The sequence below is a fragment of the Thunnus thynnus genome, chromosome 18 (assembly GCF_963924715.1).
Source record: "Thunnus thynnus chromosome 18, fThuThy2.1, whole genome shotgun sequence".
NCBI classification, from domain to species: domain Eukaryota; kingdom Metazoa; phylum Chordata; class Actinopteri; order Scombriformes; family Scombridae; genus Thunnus; species Thunnus thynnus.
Window position 1 is genome coordinate 18,176,126 of NC_089534.1, and position 19,957 is coordinate 18,196,082.

Sequence of the window (19,957 nt, forward strand, 5' to 3'; positions counted from 1 at the left end):
GGAGGAAGAAGTGGAAGGTTGAGTTTATCCAACAGTTGAGCAGCTGGACTCAACACAGAGGAGAGTGTAAAACAGTCACTGAAATACACCACATGAGGTTGTGAGTATCCCCTGTGACGTTATCTGAAAGCCACTTCAAAATAAACTTGTGACACAGGAAATTTGTAGGTTGACAGTCAGTTTTGAAAGGGTCAGAATGGGCAAGTGGATCTGTCAGCGTACTGTAATATACCCATGTGGTGGGTGTGTGTGTGTGTGTGTGTGTGAGAGAGCATGAAAGCTCACAGAGAAAAAAGGTTGAGTCAGTTGACTTAGCCACTGTCACACATATTTCATTAAATTGATTTTACAGTTCTTCCTGCATACAGAATGATATGTCCCAAATTTGTTCCCTTTTCTTATTTATTTCTAGCAGGATTTACTCAAATAGCATGCCAAAAAAAAACATGTTTAGAACCTATTTTCTATTAAATCTAAAAAAAAAACTCCCTGTGTTTCGAGTATAAGAACCCAGCAAATGAAGCTACTTGTCATTAGAGTTTCTGGAAATTAAATATGACCAACTAGGATGTGTGACTTTTAAAGTTTCTGGTTTCTAGTCTGTGATAATTGCTGCTATTCTCAGAGACGCAGATCATAAATTGTTATTTGTAAATAAATTAGACACTTTCTTATCTTGAAGTCGCCAAAAAAAAGTGTTATTTTCATGGAGGAGGCTAGTTAGAATTGGTAAGATAACAGTTAAAGTTCTTCCGCCTCGCACTTTTGTTCCCACATGAAAGCCGGGAAATTCAGAGGGAGACGTGTGGCATGGTGGTTATGTTTTTCACAGTGGGGCAGCTACTGTAGTCACACTTCTGTAGCTGAAAGGAGAATTTGAAATGTAGCAGGGGATTCAGACGGAAAAGACAGAAAGAAACAGAGATAGTGAGAGAAAAAGAGATCGGGGTCGGCGGGGCAGACTGAGCTAACTACTCAGAGCTGGTGCTGCGGCAGTTTGCACGCCCCCGTCGACATCTTTGCCAGAAAGAACAGTCAGTGTGCTCATTTTGTTTTCCAGGATGTCAGTTTTCATCTTTGCCACGAATGTATAGCCTTGTGTTGATGTTTTTTTTTTTTTTCTTTCACCCAAATTTTTCATACCCACCATCTAATGTCATAACTTGGCAATTTAACCTTCAGATGGGTGCACTTTAAAAGATGTACATAACACAAGTTACTGTAATAGACAGGGAGAGAGAGGGAGAGAGAGGAAATTGGAAATGAAGTGTGAGGAAAAAAATGGGTGAAGGAAAGCTGACTAAAGGAGAGAGAGAGAGAGAGAGAGAGGGGAGGAATCGCAACAGCAAAGACCTTGGGAGTGTTTGGGGTGTGATAAATGTGGTATTTTTAGATGGAAGGCTTGTTGTGCCTGCTGAAGTACAATAGCAGCATGAATAAAGCACATTTCACTTCCACTGGTATTCAGTCTGAACAGGCAGATTTCATGGCTACAATGAACCCAAAGACAAAGGATCAGTCAGTCTACTATGAATATTTTAATTTTATTGCCTCATCTTAAAAAATAAATCCTTTTAAATGCGCACACAGGGCAAGACGTTTTAACATCTTTAAAGTCTCTAAAAAAAATAAATAAATAAAATAAAAGTCAACGTCTTGCCAGTGGGCTGAATGTCTAGCCTGGGGTAAACAACTGGTAATGGACCTTTTGCTAAGGATTAACACCCACTCATAAGTTGTAACACTTGTGCCGTAGAGCAAGGTTTTTGAATGGGCTTGCTCAAATAATACTTACACTTGCTACTTTAGAAAACTTGGAACTGCTGACTGAGAAGACACTGCCAAAAAAGCTGATATCTTTTGTCATCTGTTTATGTAGTTGTCACTGTTTGGTTTCTTTTTTTTTGGTGGTGGGGTGGGGTTGAATGGTCTGAAAGGTTTCTCAGAATCAAATGAGTCCATTATGCTGAGGTAGTCACTTTGTCACAGTTAGCACTCCTCTCTGCTTTCTCCTGTCCTCCGTTTTCTCTGTCAGGGGTAAAAGACCGTCTTTGCATGCTGTCACCTCTACCTGTCTGTCAAAAGGACAGCTAGAGGACTGGAGAGAGAAACATATGTGTGTATGTGTGTGTGTGTGTGTTGTGAGTAGACTGAGATAGACAGATACATAAAGAGAGTGTCCTGTTTTCATCTTTCATACACCTGAGAGGTGTGCTATTTATTACAAACCAGTTTTCTTGGGCTTCTTTCTTTCATAAAGTTCATACTGATGTGTGACAAATTAGGACAGACCTTAATAAATGACTGAACAAAATGAGAGAGTTTGATGAATATCAAATTATGTAAATCTGCCATGGCCTTCAAAGGTACCAGATGCCATAGGTGCCAACACCTATGGGGGATTTTGGAGCAACGTGTTTAACAGGATTTATAGTCAATAAAAATGTTAATGGGAGTCAGGTCATATATCCCTGTGATGTGGACCTTGCTTTACAGTTCAGTGTCAGATTTTATCTCTATACATCCCTAAATATTATACTTGTCCGTAATGTAATAAGTACTAAATTCAAAAACTACTTTGCAGTTATCATCTTTAATTAACCGCAATACAGAGGTTTACTTTTTCAGTCCTGTATAAATTTCTCTCTCATTGCCTGCTAGCATACAGAGGGCACAGAGGACATCATTCTTCTTTAACTTTGTTTTCTGTGATCAAAAGAAAATTATTGTGTTGAGACTTGATCCCGAAAAACAAAATATAGTAATTCAATTGCACGTCCGAACCCATTAACCTCTCTGCAAAGCTTAATGTAGCAGAGACTCGTCTTCTCTATCTGGTTATTTTGGATAAAAAGCAAAAAAAAAAAAAAACAACAAAAAAAACATTAGAATGGTTCTTTCACATTATCAAATACAGCTGTGACAAATCAAAAATCCTATCTGGTGTGAAATGAAGCAAAGATATAAGTGGGAGGTGAGAGTAGGTGGTGTTTTGCTCTCTCAAGGTGGAGAGAAACAGAGTGGGTGGAATTAAAAAAGAGAAACGATGATACAAGAGTGGAAAGGAGAGCGACAGCAAGTGAGTGAGTGCATTAGGGAGGGCAATTATACAGCAGACTATCTCATTTTCTCTTCTGAAGCTACAGTACTTTAAAAATTACAACTTCTTAGGAGATTCATTTGTTAAGACGACCAAGAGAGCCTGACAGCACATTATAAAGGTTTGGGGGGGGGGGGGGGATTTTAAAAATTAAATCTCTTAATATTGTTTAAAAGCAATACTCAAACTCTGTGATGATGTTATTCAGGATGATGTCAATAGTAAGTTTTTGTTTTGTCTCTTGTGTGCACTGTATTGCTTATATGCTTATTACCAACAACATGGTAGCAAATGTGTTGCTGTTTACCTAATCTGTTTAATCCCTTTTTAAGCAGGGACCTAAACCTTGTTCCAATTACAGAAAAATCCATTTCAATTTAGGGCACAGTGTTCATTTTCACTGTGACAATAAAGGTCTAAAATAAATGTGGTATACTCAGCATTTCTTAACACCAGTCTTACTATATATTTGAGCCAAATCTTGTAAGCAGTTAAAAAGCTAAAAATCACAGATAGTGGATTCTTTCTGCACATAAAGCTGTCTAAAGTGCCCACAAGCCTGTGGCTAGATGTAGCAAGCCCACAGCTCACAAGGGAGACATAATCCGAGAAAATAGACAGAAAATGATGACCATGAAATAGTCCTACATTTCTCTAAGTGTCCGTTCCCTTCTGCCGTATTTTGAAAAGATCTCTGTGTTTCGCCACAATTCGTCTACTTTTTAGAGGCATTTATCAGGCAGGCAGCTCTGTAGGAGTCATTTCACAGGGAAGTGAGAATGGAGGGGGGTCAGGAGGAGGGCGGGCCAGGATGGGAGGGTTGAAAGAGGGAGTGCAATCCATCTGAGAGGTGATTGTGCACAACTGGATGTCGGGGGAAAATCTATTGTGAGTGAACAGGTGAGTCATTGCGTGCGCACGCATGAACATCTTTGAGAGTTTTCCGTGCTTACAAGATGCAAAACTTCATAGTTCAAAAGTAAAAGAGCATGAAGTGGGAACGTCAAAATGTAACATTAGAAGTGACTGAGTGACGGCATATTCCACAAAACACAAAACATACTGACAGGCAGACAAAAGGAGACAGGAGAAAAATAGATAAAATGTAGGAAATTTACATAAACGACGTGTGAAAGTACACATGAAAAATGGGCTGCTATTTCGAAAAGGGTTGCAACTGAGACACTCCGGTGGGGAGGATGAGGCACCCGCCTGGGGCATCTGCATAAAGTGGGCCTAGTTAAATGGCTCTCCAGGGGGATTTACGGATGGCAGGAGCAGGGACATAAGTCAGACGTAGTCACTGGGGCCGGTGCCACAGACAGAAGATCTACAGTGCAGCTACCACACCTGATAAAGACTGGGGCCGACAGGTGAATAAGCACATAAAGTGAGCTGGGAATTAACACTGCCCGGAGAGTGTCAGGCATGAGACTTTTGATAAATGGAGATGCACTGATTGCCATTTGAGGACATTTATAACAGAGAGAGAGATTTGACAATAAAACAAAGTGACATCACTGGAGTTATCTCAGTTTGGGATTGAAGACTACAAACTGGGTATTATTGGTGTTACAAACTGGGTGCATGTTTGGAAGTTTGGAAGACTTGGGTTTACTCAGCAGGAAAGTTTTAATGAAAGACACTATCAGGTTGCATTGTGGGAAATGTAGGATTCAAGGTTTTTGGAGCTTGACCTACAGTATACTAGAAATCAAAAATGAGAATATCTTGATTTTGACCGTTCCTTTTTCAATCTGTCCCCAAATGTTATGGATGTCCCATACTAAATAACTTCTTTTACACGCAGTTTAAAAATTCTGTCATAATCTGTAAATGAACTTAGTTTTGTGATTATCCAGAGCTTCACAACAGTTACCTCTGCCGATCAGATTTGAGTGTTGTTCTGTTTCATAAAAGACACTCAAGTGTTACTTACGTTTCCAAGTTGTCGCCCTCTAGAACCGTCTGGACAGGAAGGTAGCCTAGCCGAGGATGCTTGGCAAAGTACTTCTTAGATCGGAATTTGTTCTTCAGCACTTTGGTGAAATCACGCATGTCCTCACCTGATGTCGTCTACCAGAGAGAGAGAGAGAGAGAGAGAGAGAGAAAGACAGTGTGTTATTTATTGCAGCGTGTGTGAGATTATGCATTTCCACTGTCTCTTGTGCACACACAAGCAGCATTTGCATTTGTGTGGAGGAGAATGTGTTTTGTTAATTAGATGCTTAGCAAAGGTGTTCCTCCTGCAGAAGCGGTTTCTGCTTCACAAGCAAACAACAAATTACCACAACAGTCTGACCAGAGGGGGAGAAAATCCCTTTGCAGAGGATTCAGACAACTAAGCGCACACTTACACACACACACACACACACACACACACAAGTACAAAACTCCCACAGTGGACAGATATGCTTAAATGAACAGACTCTATTGAGTTCACTTAAGGCTTATTGACTAATCCACGCAATTTAAGATGGTAGCTTGAGCAAACTAACAGCAATTACAGATCAATTACGCTAAAGCTGGAGGAGGGTTGGTACAAGTTTATCTACACGAGTGTGTGCGTGTGTGTGTGTGTGTGTGTGTGTGTGTGTGTGTGTATTTATGTATGCTCCTTTCAGTATGGCTTAAGAGATGTGCTTTTTTGGCTGGACTGGCCAACAACCAGCCCTATAACCGTGTTTGTCTATGAGTGAGTGAGTGAGTGAGTGATGAAGTTACACCATTGGTTGGCTGGCTGACTGTTGGAGTTTCCCCAGTGGCTGTTGCTCTTCAATAATGAATCGGCGTGAGACAATGGAAGCGGAGGACAGGAGCGCTATGCAGAGTGACTGTGTTTCTGCTCTGAGCTTTGACGCTCTCACCTCCGGTGTTAAATGCAGTGAAGTTGGCTAAACTCCTGTTTAAACAGACACATACCAGCGTCTCTACTGTCTCCTCCTCTGTTGTCCAGTGTGATCGACTCTGTGGCTGACAGTGGTGTCAGCAGCCGGCAGGAGAGACACTCTGTGGTGTGTTTGGATTTTATAACTGAACTAATAGCAGGACGCAAGCTTTTTATTTCTCTGATGTTTTCACATCACAAATGATGAACAATAGCATTAAAACTTGCAAGTAAAACATGTGACTCATGTAGCGGTTATATCAGTTTAGTGTGGGGCAGCTGTTCTGCAGGTGCGCTTGATTTGACTGCAACTGCGGTAACCAGGCGGAGATAAGCCTCCTGAATTTGCACCCAAAATGCTGTCAAACCTGTCATTTACAATTTCCGCCGCAGCCTCCATGATCATCGACCAGGAAAGAGGCAGAAAAAACAGAGGCATACAGGCACAGAGAGAGAGCACACAGTTAAAGCACCCTAAATATTGTTCTCAAATGTAGCTTAAACCATGTGATATGCTGCTTCACTACACTTTACCAGCAAACATTCCTGGGACCACAACAGAAACTTGCTGGCAAACATTTAATATCCAGGAATTCACATTATAGACACTATCACTGACTATTCCTGTAACAAATTGGCCACAATTTCACACAATCCAGCCATATACTTGGTTTTGACCTAATCTTTTTCTATTTAAGATTATTTTTTGTGTAGATATAGACAGAAGACAATAGGAGGGAGAGAAAAATATGAGGTATGACGTGCAACAAAGGTGCCGGCCAGAGTAAAACCAAAGACGTTGCAGTTATACGATGGGCGCCTTAACCACTGGGGCACCAGATGTTTTGTGACAGCTAGACATTTTCAGTTATTTTTTCAGTTCCAATAAAATGACACCAGTCACAGTCAAAGCGAAATAAAATCTCCACTTACAAAAAGTAAAAACAATAAAATTACAGTAATCAATACAGCACAGCAGCAAACCCGACTTCCTCAGTATCACTGACAAAACCCATTGGAACTATAAAAATGCCACTCCCATAAAATCAAAAACTAATAAAAAAAGCAATATTGTGGCCATAAAATAAACAGTATGACAAAGATGAAAGAAAGAATCTTATTAAATGACCGCACCAAGTCTCACAAAAGCCACTATGAATCATTGACTCTCTGTAAAAACTGTTTTTTTGTAGCATCTGCCCAGCTTCATTATTCAATATAGATGTGATATTTTCAAAGGAATAAAACTGAAACACAAAATGGTTTGAGCTTAGGGAGAGGGGTAAATATGATTATATATTACACTGTGATTTTTTTTAGAGCAAACCAAGAGAAACAATAAAAAAAATTTGCACCTTCAAAGGTGTCAGATAAGTTCAGTTGAAGTGACTCAAGTTTTTCATTTGATTACCCCCAGGCAGGAATTACAGATTTGGGTCTCAGATACATCTGTGAGCTTGGAACAGCTGGATATGGCTGTTTTTTTGTTTTTTTACAGCCTTGTTTGCAGTTCTACAAAATTCTGGTTATATATATGCGCTGTCTAAGAACAACAAGCTTCAGGTCATATCGCAGCTTTTCAGTTGGATTCCTGTCAAAGCTTTTCAAGGTTTTTCTTAATTTTGTTCTACAGCCATTCCAGTATTGATCTGACAGCATGCTTTAGGTCATTGTTTGAACAGAACATAAGCTGTTGTATCAGTCTAAGGTGTTTGGCACTGTGAAGCGAGCTGTCCTCAATAATTTGCCTGTATTTGGCTCCATCCATTGCTCCCTTTGTGTATTCCACTTGCTTCTGCTGAAAAGCCTCTGGACAGTATGCGGCTGTCACGGCCATTCTTCACAGCTGTGATGGTGATAAGTTGTGACTGGCTTCTGGCTGACACGGAGCTTAACATTATGGCTGATAAGTTCAAATATTCATTTAATCAGCGCATACAATCTTTTGTCTTAAGCTCTCAGTCTTTCACGGGCCTTTTTGCAGCTTCCAGGCTGCTGTCATGAGCCTCTCTTTTCTGCCAAACAGAACAGATCTCCGCCTCACCGATTGTCCTTCTAACCAGATCTGCCATTAAAACAGTTTTATCAGCGTAGTCCTTAAGTTCATGATCTCATCTGGGGTCTGTCATGCCTGGCTACTCAGCTTGGTTGGGTGACCAGCTCTAAGAGAGTCTAAGAGAGCCCAACAATTTCTTTACTGTGCCCCTGCTATACATGTTGTAGAAGTACTTTACACAAATAATTTGTAGTCATGTCTAATCAATTGAACTGGCCACATCTGGAGAAGCATAATTTAATTTTAAGTGTTACTGAATGAATGCACTCTAGGAAATGTGGAAAAAAGTCAAGGAGAAATGTTGAATCCTCTAAGAAGGCATTGTTTATTTCTTACTTTTTCATGAAGTTGGCAAGTAAATGCTTGTGTGAGTAACAAACCCTGTAACAAAGCGCTAATCTTTAACCAACATTCTAAGTGTTTGTTGCTGCAACACAGCTGAAAATAAGATAATGTTCTTTCAAAGTCATGGCAGGCAGCTGCTGGGCATCTTAACTTGGGAAAGAATGATGACTGCTCCCTACAGCTGCTCCTCCGAAGTCAATATCTATCCCATTTGCAAAATTGAAAAAGCAAATTAAAAAACAGAAATGAGGAAAGTCTTCACTTGAGTCACTCAAAGTTTGACGTTAAGCAATATTGAAACGAGTTGGCCCGCAAGTCTGCGATCCTAATTGAGAAAAGAGAGCAATGTTCAATTTCGCCAAGCTCCCCTTTCCTAATATTCTTCTCTCTGCGTAGTAGTAAAGTGAAATATTGCTTTCTGGCAGACATTATAAAAAGACCTCAGAGAGCCATGAGTACTTTACCATTTGTTCATGTAAATTCAAATGAAGCCAGAGGTCTGTCAGGAGGGTTGATTGTGGAACAAGTTGGAGAAATCAACTGTATGGGACGTGGGACATAGAGGCAAGGGGCAAGAGTGATGTCAATTTGTATTAATCATAGTGTGGGGATAAAAATCTGTGCAGAGAGACACATGAGGGGGACTCATTTCCCAAAAGCAGGTCCCCACAAGGTAAACCATTAAATGTTCAGGTTAAGACTTGGTTATTGGTGACAGGTGAGGCCAGGGCTGGGTTAAGATATGATTAATGTTAGGTAAAGCTAAAGGGAATGAATGTAAGTCAGTGCAATGTGCATTTAAGTGACACAAACAAGTTTGTATGTGTTACTGTTTTGATTTGATGGCCTTTGGGATACAGAACACTTGTATAGGGTCAGTATATGGACATCCCATGTGTCCAATTAGGGGAAATCGTAATGCTTAGCATACAGTCATATAATACTTTAGACAATAGTGCACATATAAGGGGTCTCCCAGTGGCTTCTGAGTTAAGATGCTGAACTGCAAACCACCTGCTCTGACTCTGGCCAGGGACCTTTGTTGCATCTTTCTTTCTCGCATTCCCTCTCATCTCTCGCTGTCGCTGTCTGATAAAGGCTTAAAATGGCAGAAGGAAATAAATAAATAAAATAAAACACTAAAAAATAACGTGCTTCCAAATTTATGGCAACATTATCGGTAAGGTCTGAGATCTGAGTTTGATGTGGAAGAACTTAACTGGCCTGCACAGGACTCCTATCCTCAACCTCATCAAACTCTTTTGGGATGAACTGGAACATAAAGTGCAAGCTGGACCTTATCACCCAAAATCAGAGACCCGACCAGTTTGCAGAATCTTGCGATAAGCTTTCCCAGAAGAGTGGAGTCTTAAACATACCGTATTAATGCCCACAGTTTTTGTAATGACATGCTCAACAATCACATATGGGTGTTATTCTCAGGAGTGCATGCACTTATGTCCATGTAATGTATCTTGATATGCAAACCAGAGAGTTAAACAATACTAGGAAATTAAAACAGCATGTTTTCAGAATAAGCACATATACAAACTGAAACTGCTGTGAAAGTAACATACAGTAGGAGTAAATATACAGGGAGTTGTAAGAGTGCGAGTCATTAGGAGAGAGATAGTTTTAATGAAAGATGGGATGGGAGGTAACCAAACTAGGAAAGTGTGAATGTGTGTGCTTTCATTAAATGGATGAGCGGAGTGTGTGAGCATGTGGAAAAGAGATATGAGATGAGCTGCTGAACAATGTGTGTGCCTATGTATATATGTGTGTGTGTGTGTTACTCTCTCACCGGGGTGCAGTACTCCACCATTGGGTAGTTGAGCTTGTGGCCCTTGGCAGTGCGCCCAGAAAAGAAGCAGCTCTGACACACGTCGTAGTTGAAATGCTTCAGACTGCGATACCTAGTGGGAGAGGAGAGAGAGGGAGGTTAAAAGTGAGATAAGTTGAGTTGGGAAGTAGTGTGCGTAGATGTCACTTACATGTCCTCGGGGAGTGTGTGTATGTGCGTGCAAATGAGCACATATGTAGCAGTGCAACATGACTCATCTCCGGGCTACACTGGGGCCTCCTGGAGAGCTGTCGATTTCCACTGTCACTCTGTCACGCAGTCCTTCCACATACACATGTTCATGTGCATGAGAAGCATTCAAACCATCCTCAATATGCTGACAGTGTGGCAGACATTTGGATTTCCACCAAAACACAACGATGTGACAACAACTGTCAGGGTGTTGTCCTCAGCAGCTGTAGCCAGAAGGCCATTTAACAGCTAAATAGAGACAGAAGCCGTTCAGACATAATAGCTTAAGTCTTTTATCTTTCTCTCCTCTCCAGCTCTCCCAAGGTTAGCTGACTGATGAGCTACGAGAGGGAGCCATATATCAAAGGATGCAACATCGCACACAACACTGCCAAGTCAAATGCGCCATTACGTACTGACACGGAGCATATTACTGTGAAGAGGGGGCGTTAATTCACCTTCACAGCAGGAGGTGCCGGGATGCCCCTAATTAATGAGTTTATCCACTAACAATTTTGGTTTATAATGGAAACCTTATGTCTGGTCTGCTTTGGGAACATCATGATATCTGTTAAAAAGCACTTTTTATTAAACACTTTTTGTGTCCAGTGCAGGTTGCTTTGTGCAGAAATGATCAATATAATATGAATTCAAGGCAATAGAGGATAAAGAGCTGTAGCAAAAAAGTAGTGGAGGAACAAACCTTTGCACAAATCTTTGTAAAGTATCATATTTCCTCAGATTGTGAGCCATTCAGTGCTCCAAACCAAACACAACAAGTCACAAACATAACAAGAACAAATAAAACAACCAAAAAGAGATTAAAACAAAATTGAATCAAAAATAAAGGTCAAAATCCAATGCTACATAAATAATCCTACAAATTATCATAATAAAAACACCACAAAGCTCTTTTGTCTCATTGGCATTTTGTAGCAGAAGCTATCAAGTTTTAATCAATGCTGGCAGGTCCGACATTGCATATAAATATATGACGCATGCACAGGAAATGGTGCATGTTGAAAGTGGCTCCGTGGCTTGCTAACTATCCCACTCATTTGTTGTGGTTAAGAAAACATTTATTAAATGTAAACATATGTGCTTACACATTATCCTTTACATGCTGTGTGAGTTTTTGGACGATCCCATCTAAACTGACTTGTAAGACTTACAACAACACAGAACAACAGAACAACAACCTAGAAATCTACTTGTAACACAGTTGGTGTCATGTCTCAAGACCACACAAAATGCCTGCTATGCGTTTTCCTTGCTCTTTCTCTCTCCCTTTCCCTACCTCCATCGTTCCCTCTCATCGATCAATGACAGAACTTGGGAGACGTGTGCTTCATCAAATGTCTGACTGTATTTCTCTTTTTGCTGGCAAAGCAAGGGATCTGAAAGGGACAATCCTGCCACCCTACTTCACTTAGCATGGTGTTATGCTTATCTTCGGCTTCGGAAAAAGCTTTTCTCCGCTGGACTTCTCAGTGAAAATTAAAATTTAATGATAAGTTGATTTAAGCTGTTTGCTGAGGCAACGCCCATCTTTCTTTACCTGTTGTTTCTGTATACTATTGATCCGGAGACAACTGAAACAAAAGCAGTCAGGGGTACACATGTGAGTCAGTCTCGCACAGTATCAGAGGGTGGTCTGTTATGGATTGCTTGCCAGGCGATCGGCTCTTTTTGAACTTTGAGAATGTGGCTGTGTACTATATGTTTGTGTGTTTATGAGCGTGTTGTTGTGTTTGTGAGTGTGTATGTTTCATTGCAAACCTCCGGATGGTATTTAGCCAGTGGTGTATCAGCTGCTGACATTTAGATAAATGCCTGCCCTCCAGAGCAGATCTGCCCTTTATGCTCAACCATGAGAGAACAAGACAGAACAGTTCCACATTCAGTGTGCGTGTTAGTATGTTTGTGTGTCTGGCCTTTTGTCACCTCTTTTTATTTTGTGCATGTGCTTTACAAACCCTGAATTAAATGCTTCATGTGAGCATGTGTGTGTGTGCCTTTACCTGAAGCCAACAATAGGACACTCCTTGCAGATGTTACACTTGGCCTGATGCTTTGCCGTCTCTGCGGCAGCTACTCTGTGCAGGACAGGAAGCCAAACCATGGACTGTGGCTCCAGGCGCATCCAATCAACAAACTGCCTGGGCTCCAGCTCCACCTTATTGGTCACCTGGGCATGAAAGAGGCAGTGCCAAGAGTTAGGAGGCTTTAAGTCAAAAGTTTAGCCACCATATAAAATTTACAGTTATATAAAAAAGGGCTGATAAACTGTAAAGGCACTTTGTAGCATGATAGAGAAACATACACAACATCATTTCCAGAAATGAAGAACAGACTGTAACTCTTTGCTTGTTACCTAACAAATTTAAGATGACCATACATATCAAAGTGACATTCCCTTCAGGTGCATTCTGGCCTTGAATTGTGGACCAGACTAAGCTAACTTTTATGAGCTCATTATTCATGTTTATTGGTTGAAATATCTTATAATAAACATTGATTTTAACACCCTCACTGCCCTTGTCCTATCTGCCCACAGCTGTTGGCATACAGGTGGAAAAACTTGTGCTTTAAACTTTTGAAGGTGTGATTGTGTATGTATCCAGTATTTGCTTTATGCTAAGTCCAATGTTTTCAATAAGTGAAATAATTTTCTGAGCATCTTTTTGGGATGGTGTTTCTTTGTTCAACTGCAGATCATAATGAGCCCATTGGAAAAGCCAGCACTAGGGCAAGAAGCTTTGACATGGCTGCTGTTACTGCTAAACAAATCAAAGACGACCTTTCCATCATTCTTGACACACAAAAAGGGCAACAAATACAGCAAAGGGCAGAATACATTTGAAATAAGAAGAGAGACTAATCAAAAGGAATAGAGCATGTGGGTGTGTGTTCTTCTGATCCCTTCCTAAGGCTTATTGTGTGCAAGACTGTAGAATGTCTCAATTTTATTAAAATATCCTTGTGTGAATAAATTCATGATACAAAACAAACTGAAAAAGAAGCAAATTTCAACTTTAAAATTGAAATGAATCCTCACAGTCAATACTTTTTTGGACTCGACCAAAATGTGTTTAAAGCAATAAGTATCAAAAATACTGGTATCAAATATTTGTTCAGATTTGTACTCTTCTTCACCCATGAACAGTTTCAGATTTAAATGTCATTTTTTATTTGAACGATGTTCTTAGTCCCATTACAGCTGATTAGATTTAGACATTTCAAATTTGAGAAGTTTTAGTTCTGTCATAGAAAAACTTCCTACAAGTAAGAAAAGATTAGTGCTTTGTATCATTACTGGAACTTGTATCGTAGGTATCATATCAACATCGTATCAAGGCATTTAAAATTATATCCAGCCCTAAAGATCACCTATGTAAATGTATTTCGGGCCAAAACTCGTTGAAATGTGAATTTTATGTACATTATTAATTAAGTGTGATTCTTTTACCAAGGTTGAAGTACACATTAAGTCTTCTTCAACTGGTTTTGTAGTCAAACCTTCATCCACATAACATCATTTTTAAATCTTTCATTCATCCATTTGACCTTCCCCTGCGCAATCATAGTACCTCTTTGTCTCTCCTTTCCCATACGTTAGTCTCATCTTTGCCCCCCCCCACCTTGCCATCTAACAGCAGAATTATAGCACTTACAGATTAATTACTGCAGTGGAGAGATGGCTGAAAGGATGACTAGATAGACGGATGGATGGATAAATGAAGGAGAGTGACAAAGGAACAGTCAAAGAGGCCATATTTATGGCAGCGCAACTCGTTCATCACAGGCCCATTAAACCAAATGGACTGGGTGACTGCACTGTCACTGGCAGGGCAGATTGACACACAGGTGTCAGAGCTTTTCTTGTGTATGTGTGTGTAAATGATAGAGAGTGTGTGTGTATGTGTGTGTGTGTGTGTGTATGTGTCAGCCCGATTTCTACCTGCCAATTCGGTTTGATGATTGAATGAACTGCAACTGGACTACAGCTGGCACAGCAATTCATGACCAAGTCTGTGAGCAAATTGTTTGTGCGTGCTTGTGTGTGTACTCATGCATGCTCGCCTCTCAGTGTGCATGTGTGTATTAATATGTTATCAAGAGAGTGAGATGTAGGCAAGGCGACAAGGTGTTTGCATTCTTGTCTTTTGCATTATTTTGAGAAGAAAAAAAAAAGAGAGAGAGAAAGTTTTAAGATGCTGGTGTCTGCTGCACTCTGCTATTTTGGGAGGCGCAGCACAGGAAATAAGTGAAATTTATAACCTCCTAATTTTAATGTTTGGCTCCCATTTATTACTGCTGAAGCATGAGCCAGGGGAGAAAGAGTGAGAAAAATGAAACTGATCCCAGTGGATGAAGACATCATTAAATGCCAGTAATGTCCAGAGATAAACCTGGAAAAGGGGTTAGCTGGCCGCAGTAAACCACTTGAGGACAGCCAGCAGAAGACTAGGGGCCATTTGAGGCTTCATGGTTGGCCAGCAGAGCCTAAATATTGAAGCTCTTTTACAGGTTTGAAAGAGGCAGGTGTTAGATAGCTGAAGGAGAGTGAGGTACTTCATAACAATTAGTTTCAGGGAAGATGCATTGAAACATAATCTCTTACAGAACTGATTACTTGCAAAAAACTATCACCTGCAATGTAGCAAACACTAACAAGTGAATTTAGAAACCACTGCAGAAATGTTAGCAGAGAAAGCTCCATGTCCTTTACAATCATAAACAGCCATGCAATAAATCCTGTCTTTTGTTAAGCTTGTGGTGTGTAGCGTAGCTTTTCATACGGTATCAGATAGTAGTAACAAAAATGCTTTGCAAGTATCTTTAATCTGTCTGCTCTTCTGTTGAGTACATAGCTGCCTATTGCATTATATTGCATTTTCTTCATGCAGTGAGAAGCTTGTCTTTTTCTCATTAATTTCATTTTTCAGTTGAGAATACATCCGGTAATCATTCATTCGTTCATTATGTTACTACCCAATCTGTGATGAAATTGAATCCCTGGCTTATATGATTCTGTATATGTTTCTGGATGTCTACACTAACATGTATGTGTTGAGTGCACATCTACATGCTTGTGTGTGAACATACGTGCTGGAAGCAGCTGCGGACGCTGGGTTCGATGTTGGAGCCTCCGAAAGCGGCCACCTCCCCCAGCTGCCTCGGGATCTGGATGGCTTCATGAAGCAGCAGACCGAGCTGCCTCTGGTCACATGTGTCACCTGCTGACGCAACCTGGCTGAAGAGGTCTGGGGGGGCGGGCAGATGATGGGGTGGTGGGTGGGTGAGGAAGAGAGAGGGAGAAAGGGACAAAGAGAAAAAAAACATGAAAAAGAGGGAGTGAGGGAAAGAGTCAGAGCATGTGGGTGATATTTAAAGTAAGAAATATATGTATAAATAGATGTGGAGCGAGAAAAAGTGACAGTATAGAACGGAGTGGGAGGGAAAGTGTTAGTATGTGCGTGGGTGGGAGGTGGTAGGGAGGACATGGAAGACACTAGGGAAAAGATACATTTTTAATCTTTCTGACTCACTTCTTTCATGCCAGAATCTTTCTACCTAAATCTCTCCATCCCTGCCTCCAGCTCACATTCTTAGGGAGATTGACAGAGCTGTACTAGATGTGGATGCCTGCCCAGTGACACACAGGCCTGGCCAGTGAACACGTTATATTTTAAATGAAGTTATGAAACATCTCTGGGGCTCGTGCACAAACTGAGCAAAGAGAGCACGGGGGGTGATCCAGAGAAAGAGCGGAGGAAGAGGGAGAAATGAAGGGCATGACAGGTCTTTCTGCTCCGCTTGCAGCTGACTTTGATCTCTGTGTGAGGCCTGGCCCTGATGCCAGCTCCTGTTATGTACAGTATGTGTGTGTGTGTGTGCAGTACATGCAAACACCAGCAATGATGTGTGTTCGTAACCCCCTTCCTACACACCTTTTGTGTCATTTGCCTGATCAACTCCCACACCCACAACTTGCTACTTTCTGCTCATTTGACATACGCAACTGTCACAAAACAAGTGTCAAATGGCAGTATGCCTGGTTAGGTGTGTGTCTGTGTGTGTGTGTGTGTGTGTGTGGGTAAGTGAAGGTGAGTTGCTGTGTAGCTATATGCATGAGACTGACAGCCAATGAGACTCTAAGAGTACAGGAGGACGGACGCAATCAGGCGTGCTTGATACCCTTCTCGGGCTAATAGAAACTGCCAGTGGAACCAATAGGCTCAGGGATGGAGACCGTGCCATGGCGAGAGAAAGAGAAAGGGAGGAGAAAGAGGAAGAGGGGAAAGAGGATGGAGAAAAGGATGGATGAGAGAGTAAGTAAGATAGGACCAAAGACAAAGTGGCACTGGTAGATTGATGAACAATGCTGTGAGCAGTGACAGCGGAGGAGGATAGACAGAGAGAGATAAAGCAGCAGAAACAAAGAGCAGGAAGCCAAAATGACAGTCTCCTCCCAGTGCAGCAAGCCTATATTCATGCTTCCTAATCCTCAAAAATAAATCAGAACAAAAAAATTAAATAAAGAACAGGGGAAATGCGTAGGAGGTCTCTCATCCAATTAGGCAACCAATTCTCTAGTTCCTCTCTCTCTCTCTGACTTTCTCTCTGTATGAGGCTGATTAATACTTGAGGTGGGAATCACAGATTAACTATTGATACAATACTATCACGATATTCCTCCCATGATCACGATATATCACAACAAAGGCGATTCTGCGATACATGGTATATCACTAAGAAATAGTTTACAATAACTATTTCAAAGAGCAGGAAATAGTCAGATAATGTACAATATTTATTAACAGTACATTAGTTTCACAGAAAAGAAATGCCACCTCAGTTTATATAAATATCACAACACCGCGAACTTTAGCTTCAGTTTATAGCAGCACACTGCTAACTTTAGCTTCAGTTTGTATAAATATCACAACACTGCTTACTGTAGCTTCAGTTTGTATAAATATCACAACACTGCTAATTTTAGCTTCAGTTTGTATAAATATCACAACGCTGCTAACTGTAGCTTCAGTTTGTATAAATATCACAACACTGCTAACTATAGCCTCAGTTTGTGTCTCTAACAGAGCTGCTGGTCACGTCAGTAAGCCTGACAACAGAGAGGCGACGTCGTGCTAATAATCCAAAGATTTATTCCTTTTCTGTGGCAGTAAACACAACACATGACCCGCCAATAACTGTGCCATATTCAGAGCTTTATAAGATAATCAGGGCTGATGTGTGATGACATAACATGGCTGCCAACTCTCACTCATTGACTGTGAGACTCACGCAATTGACACTTTTCACACACTCTCACGCCACACATTCATTTTCTCATGCAGAGAAAAAAAATTCATAACCAATAATGTTGTGGCGTGAAAAAAGGACACTAACAGCGCACAGACAGACAAGACAGAGCAGCACTGTGTTATTCAGACAATCAGGGGGAAAGCGAGAAATATACACAAATCTATATTGTAATGTATTCCTATGCATGCTGCTGTGAGTAATCTCAGTCAGCGTCTCTCCCTCTCCTCTCACACCGTCCGCATGCAGGCAGGAGTGAGAGTGAATTACTATGGTTATGGGGACGCTCTGTGTCTGTGTTTTGTGATTCCTAATAATAGGTTTTTAGGTAACCTACTACCATTTTAGGCTACATAATGTTTTTATAAATATAATTTCAAATATGAAATAGCCATTCTTCTAATAATCATTTCCTGTCTTGATCCACCCAATTATAAACTGTTCTTGATGCATTCTTGGTTTTCATAGCACCCTCAATCTAACTAATCTAGACTAGTGCAAGTGGCTGTTTCTTGACTTAATCCAAGAGGTAAAGTGGTGTAGAACTGCAGAAACTTTGTTTTAAATTACAATTGGCTATTACAAGTCTGGACCCCCAGACTCCCTGCCAATTATGTATCTTTCCAAGTTTACTCTCCCATTTTAAAACATAACCAGGGGCCTATGCTTGCACGTGTTGTCTTTCTTCGTGTATGTGCAGGCAGTGGGGTGGCTCACGGATTTCAATCATTGACTTTATGGATTTCAGTCATGTTAAGTTGACAGGTACACAATGGTCATTTGTCTAATTTTATGAATTTGTTCAGTGTTACTCAGGATCTGTTGGTGTAAAGTTGTAGAGTTGGCCTAAGTAGAGCAAGGTCAGTAAAGTTATTGCAGAATTGCAGCACTAAACAAGGCCAGAGGTCGAGTGGGTCAATTTACCATGAACAATGCTCATTTTATTATGAACAAAAATAAGTACGACTAAAATACCTCCCCAGCCCTAATTAACACTGCTGAGATTAGCTTACAGCTGTGCTGGAGCAGTATGGGATAGACTTGCTAGACTGACCTGCACAGGGAGCTGGGGAGTGGTGTGTTTAAGTGCATGTGGGCATCAGCAGATATCTTACCTAGTCATTGACACTTACATTTGTATTTCTCCTCCAGGTGTCCCTTGGAGAGAGAGAGCAATCCAATCTTCATGGACAGGACGCGGATCTTCCCGCTACGACCACTGCAGGGCCCCGACAAAAACATACATCAGTCAAATATATTGTGTGTGTATTTTTGTATATACAGTATATTTTTGTGTGCTCAGTTCAGTTCAGATCTGAATTAAGTGCAACAGCAGTGACAGAAAATCATTACTTGGAAATAGTGTATGTGTGCTCTTGTACTTCTATCTTCGAGTGAGAGCTGGTGAGCTTCTAATGGCATATACTTTATACAAACAAACAGTGTTTAGACAAGTATGCATGTTGATGTACAGCATGTGAAGACGTGATTATACAGTGTGTCCATGCTGTTCAAGCCAATGCAGAGTGTATTTAAACAGGTGCGCATGCATGTCTGTTCCCAAACAAACTCAGTGTATAACAGCCATTTGCATACCAGCTGAGTCACTTTCAGGTGCACATAGCATGTTGACAGTGTCTGAGCATGTAGAGTATGAGTGTGTAAGTGTGTACAATTATCATTATCATTAAAATGTGGTACTGCAGCTGATTTTGAACATTTTACGTATGTATAAGCTTAAATGGATAAACAAACAATAACACGAGGGATTCTTGAATAATTGAGTTGAATTATTGATTCAGTTAAATTTTAAAAAGCCAAGATACAATGTAAAAAAAACAAAAGACAGAGATTGATTCATAATCCTTTGTCCTAAATGCAACACAGATGGTACACATACGTGTCATAGACATTCAGCAGCCAGTTGAGACTCATGTCGACGCAGAGTGGCACATTGACCAGGTCTTTGTGCTCCTGCTCCAGGCCGTCGTAAATGGACGTCAGGCAGTTGATGACGTCCGGAACGGACAACAGCTGATTGTTGTTTGTGAGCTTGTGCTGCTCAAAGGTGTTCTGGGCCACGCTAAGGTCCAACAGGTCCACTGCAGATGACGATCCGGGACAAAAGATGGAGGGAAGAGTGGTAGAAGAGTGGCCAGGGCAGGTGGAGGAAGATGGAAAAGAAGGGACAGAGTAGGAGAGAAA

The 19,957-nt window shown here is 40.9% G+C and overlaps 1 protein-coding gene across 7 annotated transcripts in view; it reads right to left on the reverse strand.

Moving 5' to 3' along the window:
• The window catches only part of utrn (utrophin), a 181,694-nt gene that overhangs the window by 21,690 nt on the left and 140,047 nt on the right, over positions 1-19,957 (reverse strand). For all 7 annotated transcript variants that reach the window (XM_067572501.1, XM_067572502.1, XM_067572504.1 and 4 more), the window contains 6 exons: positions 19,653-19,854; positions 18,886-18,971; positions 15,533-15,690; positions 12,445-12,611; positions 10,193-10,304; positions 5,040-5,176 (listed from right to left, as the gene is read on the reverse strand). In XM_067572501.1, the coding sequence (XP_067428602.1) occupies positions 5,040-5,176; positions 10,193-10,304; positions 12,445-12,611; positions 15,533-15,690; positions 18,886-18,971; positions 19,653-19,854 (862 nt within the window). The remainder of the gene's footprint in view (positions 1-5,039; positions 5,177-10,192; positions 10,305-12,444; positions 12,612-15,532; positions 15,691-18,885; positions 18,972-19,652; positions 19,855-19,957) is intronic.